This window comes from Gigantopelta aegis, chromosome 6 (assembly GCF_016097555.1).
Source record: "Gigantopelta aegis isolate Gae_Host chromosome 6, Gae_host_genome, whole genome shotgun sequence".
NCBI classification, from domain to species: Eukaryota; Metazoa; Mollusca; class Gastropoda; order Neomphalida; family Peltospiridae; genus Gigantopelta; species Gigantopelta aegis.
The window spans coordinates 72,672,353-72,678,352 of NC_054704.1; the positions used below are offsets into that span (position 1 = coordinate 72,672,353).

General features: G+C 34.1%; 1 protein-coding gene across 3 annotated transcripts in view; it reads left to right on the plus strand.

The window, feature by feature from the left end:
• LOC121374068 (beta-1,4-mannosyltransferase egh-like) overlaps positions 1–4,336 on the plus strand; it is a 103,324-nt gene extending 98,988 nt beyond the window's left edge. For all 3 annotated transcript variants that reach the window (XM_041500964.1, XM_041500965.1, XM_041500967.1), the window contains one exon: positions 2,138–4,336. In XM_041500964.1, coding sequence (XP_041356898.1) covers positions 2,164–3,528 — 1,365 coding nt within the window. In that variant the 5' untranslated portion in view covers positions 2,138–2,163 and the 3' untranslated portion in view covers positions 3,529–4,336. The remainder of the gene's footprint in view (positions 1–2,137) is intronic.
• The last annotated feature ends 1,664 nt before the right edge of the window (positions 4,337–6,000 follow it).

Genomic DNA, 6,000 nt, shown 5'->3' on the forward strand with positions numbered 1-6,000 from the left:
GTATGTATGTATGTATGTATGTATATATATATATATAAATATATACACATGTATAAACAAAAGAACAGATATATATATATATATATATATATATATATATATATATATATATATATATATATATATAATATACACACATGTATAAACAAAAGAACAGGAGAATGGGTACTGGCTTGGTGGAGTAGTGGTTAAGCCACTGGATTTAAGGCTTGTAGGTACTGGGTTCGAATTCCAGTACCGGCTCCCACCCAGAGCCTTAGTGGGTAGGTGTAAGGCCACTACACTAACTTCTCTTTCACCAACCACTCACCACAAACTAACCACTAACCAACTGTCCTGAACAGACAGTTCAGATAGCTGAGGTGTGTGTCCAGGACAGCATGCTTGAACCTTAATTGGATATAAGTATCTAAAAACAAACAAATGGGCTCAGTCTTTAATGGTATTTCTTGTGTTGTGAAACTAAAATATAATGTTAACAGTTTACGCAGAAAACTAAGAAACTTGTACATGTAGGTTGTGCATTCATCAATTTTCACATGTAACATACATGTATATATTAATGACGTTACTTCAATAACATCATTCCAGCCAGTGCACCACAACTCGTATTTCAAAGGCCATGGTATGTACTACCCTGTCTGTGGGATGGTGCATATAAAAGATCCCTTGCTTCTAATGTAGCCCATGAAGTGGCGACAGCGGGTTTCATCCCTCAATATCTGTGTGGTCCTTAACCTTATGTCCGATGCCATATAACCGTAAATAAAATGTGTTGAGTGCGTCGTTAAATAAAACATTTCCTTCCTTCCTTACTTCAATAACAGTATCTTTACCTAGATCAGTATTAATGAAAAGGTGATATCACTTTAGTTTTTCTGGTGCCATAAAATGTACAGATAAGTGTTTCAATGTTGATTAGTGTCACAACTTTGATTGAACATGTTTGCCAGTGAATGGATTTAGTATAATAATTAAAATAAATAAATAAATGTTTATGTGATACTAAATATAAAAAGTACCAAATGAAAACAACAAGGGGACATAACCAAATGATGAAATACTATTATTACTAATACAATGTCATAATAAGATGTCAGTTTACTTGCGCAATACAATTCTAAAAAGATATTCATCTTAAATTAATATGATTAGTATAATTGGTTAGAGATTGGCAACTAACATATGTACATTTGTACATACATTTAATACATTTAAAACACAAATTCTGCTGAATTGAACATTTTGCCTACTATATAGTTATTATTCAGTGTCACTCATAATTTAATCCATAGATTTACATTTCAATGCATGTTTAAAAAAAAAGAATTATATTTTTTAATTAATAAAACAAAAATGTATAAAATTCATGATTCATTGAGTTCTTAAAAAAATATCAAAAACTTGTAACAAAATTAAATTAAAACCTAGCATTTGATTTGGCCATGTTCTAGTCTGAGGATAAGAGTTCAGTTTATATTCAGTGAAAATCATCAAAACAGGACCCTCTGTAAATCGGAATTCCCTCAAAACTGGATGTTTTTCATGGTCCTTTAAAACAAAGAATAATCAGTACAGAATGGAACCTCTATATACCGAGTATCCCTTTAAAACAAAGAATAATCCATACAGAATGGAACCTCTATATACCGAGTATCCCTTAAACCCATGTTTGTTCACTTAGAGGGGTTTTCACTGTACAAGCACTGTATGGTAGTTTTTTCAATGCACAAAGTTTACATTTTTAAAGGTCTAGGTTATATTTGTTAAACAGTTTTATGAGTTGAAAGTCTTCCAGCAGTAAACATGTAGGGCCAAATTTACGAAGCCTTTTTTTCTTTTTAAATGCAGGTGTTTAATCATTGTAAATACATGTAGTTACACGCATGTAAGACAAACAGGCTTTGTAAATTCAGCACATATTGTCTTGGGGAAGGACAGTCCACCTACAGGGAAAGCACATGCCAATGATTCATGGTGGCAGTTGCAGCCTTGTCACAATGTCTCTTTAACTTTGCCTTGTGTAGAGATAATGATATTAATTGTGATATGATTCCTGATTCAGTTTGAATATTCTTCTTTTATTTTTAATTGCATATTCTTCTTTTATTTTTCATTGCATATTCTTCTTTTCTAGGTGAGTGAACCAACATTTACCACGACATGAGTCTTCATCGATATACCCAGCACATTTTGTGTGTGTGTCTCCTGTTTCTCATCATCTACGGCTACTACATCCTGCTAGTGGGTGATGGAAATGTGTTTGATCCCTACGTCAGATACGGCCGGATTTTGACATGGGCCATGTACATACCGAGGATCTGCACATACTTCGTTGTTACATTTGCATTCGGCAACCTTCTCGGGATCGTCTGTTTCAACACATTCCCGGAAAGTCCTCGTCTGAAACAGTCTCCACTTCTGATTCCGTTCGTCTGCTTCCGCGTGGTGACCCGAGGCCTGTTCCCAGAGCTCGTCAAGGACAACATCGACCGGAATATCGGGCTCTGCGAGACGGTGGGCCTCCAGAACTTCATGTTCGAGGTTGTCACCGACATGCCCATCAATCTGGCAAAGAACCGATGTGTTCGCGAGATCGTCGTCCCACACAACTACAGCACCAGTCAGGGCTCTTTGTACAAAGCCCGAGCACTCCAGTACTGTTTGGAACCAGAGATCAACTGTCTCAGCGACAATGATTGGATTGTGCATCTGGACGAGGAGACGGTTCTGACGGAAGACTCCATCATAGGAATCGTCAACTTCATCGCAGAGGGGAAGCACCACTTCGGTCAGGGTTCCATCGTATACACCAAGGACAAGATCGTCAACTGGATCACCACTCTCATCGACAGCGTCCGTGTCGGGGTTGATTACGGAGTTCTGAGGTTCTGTCTGAAGGCACTCAACAGACCTTTCTTCAGCTGGAAAGGTTCGTTCATTGTCGCCAATGCTGCTGCCGAGATGGATGTCTCGTTTGACCACGGACCAGAGTCGTCGGTGGCAGAAGATTCCTTCTTCGCAATGATGGCAACCACAAAGGGATACACTTTTGGATTCGTGGACGGAGAGATGTGGGAACGCAGCACATTTACGATGATGGACTTCCTCCGACAAAGGCGGCGTTGGCTCTTGGGTATTATTATGGCGGCTCTCAGCTCAAAAATTCCCATCCGGCACAAAGTGGGACTAATACTGATGAGCATTTCCGGTTTAACGTTGCCCATTATGACTTTTGGTTTATTTCTGGGTTTCATTTATCCATTACCATCGTGGGGTGGAATTCATCCACTTATTTGCTCACCATTGGGTACGTTGTTGTTCCTGTATATTTTCGGTACTATAAAATCATTTAGTTTAAAAAGAATAGGATATCTTAAATTTGCCTTAATTATAATTTCCACCATTGGTTGTGCTGTACTTGCTATAATTTTAGAGAGCATCGCAGCTTTTTGGGCGTGGTTTTCACATGGACAAATTGCATTTCATATAGTTAAAAAAGACACTCCACGCAAAACTATAGTTTAGTCCATATATTTGTGTTTCACAGTTACAAAGTGAAAAGGCAAGATATACCAGTACATTAGGTATTACATGTAGTTTTCTGGTGGCAGCGACAACTTTGCTAACTTTTGCATCTAGCTCAGTGTTAAAGTTTCGCGTTTAGCTCCATTTTCCACAAACTACAAGTTGTATATGAATGAAACTGAGTTTATAGTTGAAATTATAGATGTTCATCACAAAGCATGTGGATTTTTAAAAATTGAAATTAAAATTTTAATTGAATTTTTTTACATTAATTTAAAAAAAATTAAAAAAATTATTATTATTATTTTTTTAATCATACCAGGTACTTTGAAATGAACATCTATGAATACAACTGTAAGTGACATATATTAGGTTTATGGTAGGTGACATCTTTAATTCCACTGAATACTTGTTCCTTGATAAAACCATGACAAATATGACATAAACAATCAAAATAAACATATATGTATTCACAAAGTTTGGCTTATAGTGTACTTAGTTTTTAAAACAAAAGTTCTGAGAAAAATGCAGTGATGATATAGAAAAAAACCCAGTATTTTTTAAATGTCTAAACGTACATGTACATGTATATGTACTTACATACTAATGGGTTTTTTCGTTTTATTATGATATGATATTCAATTGTAATATGTTTAAATCTTTGACTTTGTGATGTTTCTTGCTTAATCTGAACTAGCTATTTAAGTTTATATGATACAATTACATGTATTTATGTTATGAATATGCTATAGTGTGTATTGTATGTGGTAAATATATATTGTAAACATTGATTATAATTTATATGTTCATGAACAAGAAGTTAAGAAATTGTACAGTTTTTATCATATAAACTTAAATAGTTCATTACAAGTTCAAACTATGTCAGAAACATCACAAAATTAAAAAAATAATATATATATAAATTAAAAAAAGAATATCAGTACGTGAATAACTGTTTTTTAATTTTATTTTTACATTTTATTTAAGCATATATATGTTTGTTGTTTTTTATTTACCATCACTGCTGTGTTCTTCATCAGTATGTGAATAACTATGTTTTTAAAATTTATTTTTAAATTTTATTTGAGAATATATTGATTTGTTTTGGTTTTTGGGTTTTTTATTCTATATCATCACGACTGTATTCTTAGAATTTTTTTTTTTTAACTAAATCAGTTACTACAGATGCTTATTTTGATGTTTATTATGTCATGTTTGTCATGGTTTTATTTTGAAAAATTATATCGGTAAACTTACATTGATTTAATTTATTGCAAGCTTTAATGTCTAACCTGTGAGAATATTACATGTATTATCAGTGTGGGTTGGTTTTTTGGTTTTTTCTTCATTACAACTCTGTAAATTCCAGAGAAGGTTGTTTGAAAGAGTTTAGTATCCACATAGTTCAAGATATACAGGGAAATATAACCAGTATAACACACATGCATCATAACAATTTCACATGGCCAATGAATGATGTCATTTTGGGAAGCGATGTCATAACACAATGTCATTTTCCCAGTCTTAGCTGTATGTGATCACTTACCAAAATTACGTCATCTCCTTCTGGTTACATTTGAAACTCTTTGACTTTGTCCTTGTTAGCCTATTCATAAAAAATAATATTATGGATAATGAAATTATTACACATGCATGTGAATCATACTGATAATATAAAACTTGTGTTGGGATTTATGTATTACTCTCGCTCTCGCTCGGGCAATACAAGAATCCTAACATGTTTCGTAAAATCGGTATGACACATAAGCTCGTATAATAATCTAAAAATGCCATCATTGTATTATTGTGAATCTGTGTGGTGGGAGTTATCTGGTCTCTTGTTAAAGTCATTATATTTATTATGTTTTGTGTGGGTTAGTCTGACAGGTGGAGCTGAGACTTGCCGTGTTGTCTTTTACAAATGCCGGTCCTATTTAATATACATCTGCCAGTATATATTTACATGACTTTTTTAACAAAACTATTCTGTGCACATTTTAAATTACGCAGCTCTTTGTTCTGTTTTTTTTGTGTACATTTGTACGTTGTTACAGATAACAAAATTATTGTCTAATGCAATTAGTAGTGCTTGATTTTCTGGTGTAGATGAACCTTTTGAAAGTTAAGTTATCGAAGGTACGTGAATATTGTCAAGCCTGATAAATAACCACTTTATTGTAATTGGCATTCGAAGTCAATGGCATTCAAAGTCATCTCTTATATTTCATTGATTTTTGTGCATGCATCTATTTTGTTTAAACATGCAGCCATCTTGGGTAGGCAGCTTGACTGTTTTTGGGCCGTCTTTCCAAAAAAGGGTTATACCCCCTTGGTGACAGCCGATATACAGGGATTGAAACCCAACACCTACCAGATCATAAATCTCTTTACCACTATCAGAAATGAACATTTTCCGAAATTCAGGATTTTAATTGTCTTTACAGTGTTTTCTGGATTTTTTACTCTTTGTTC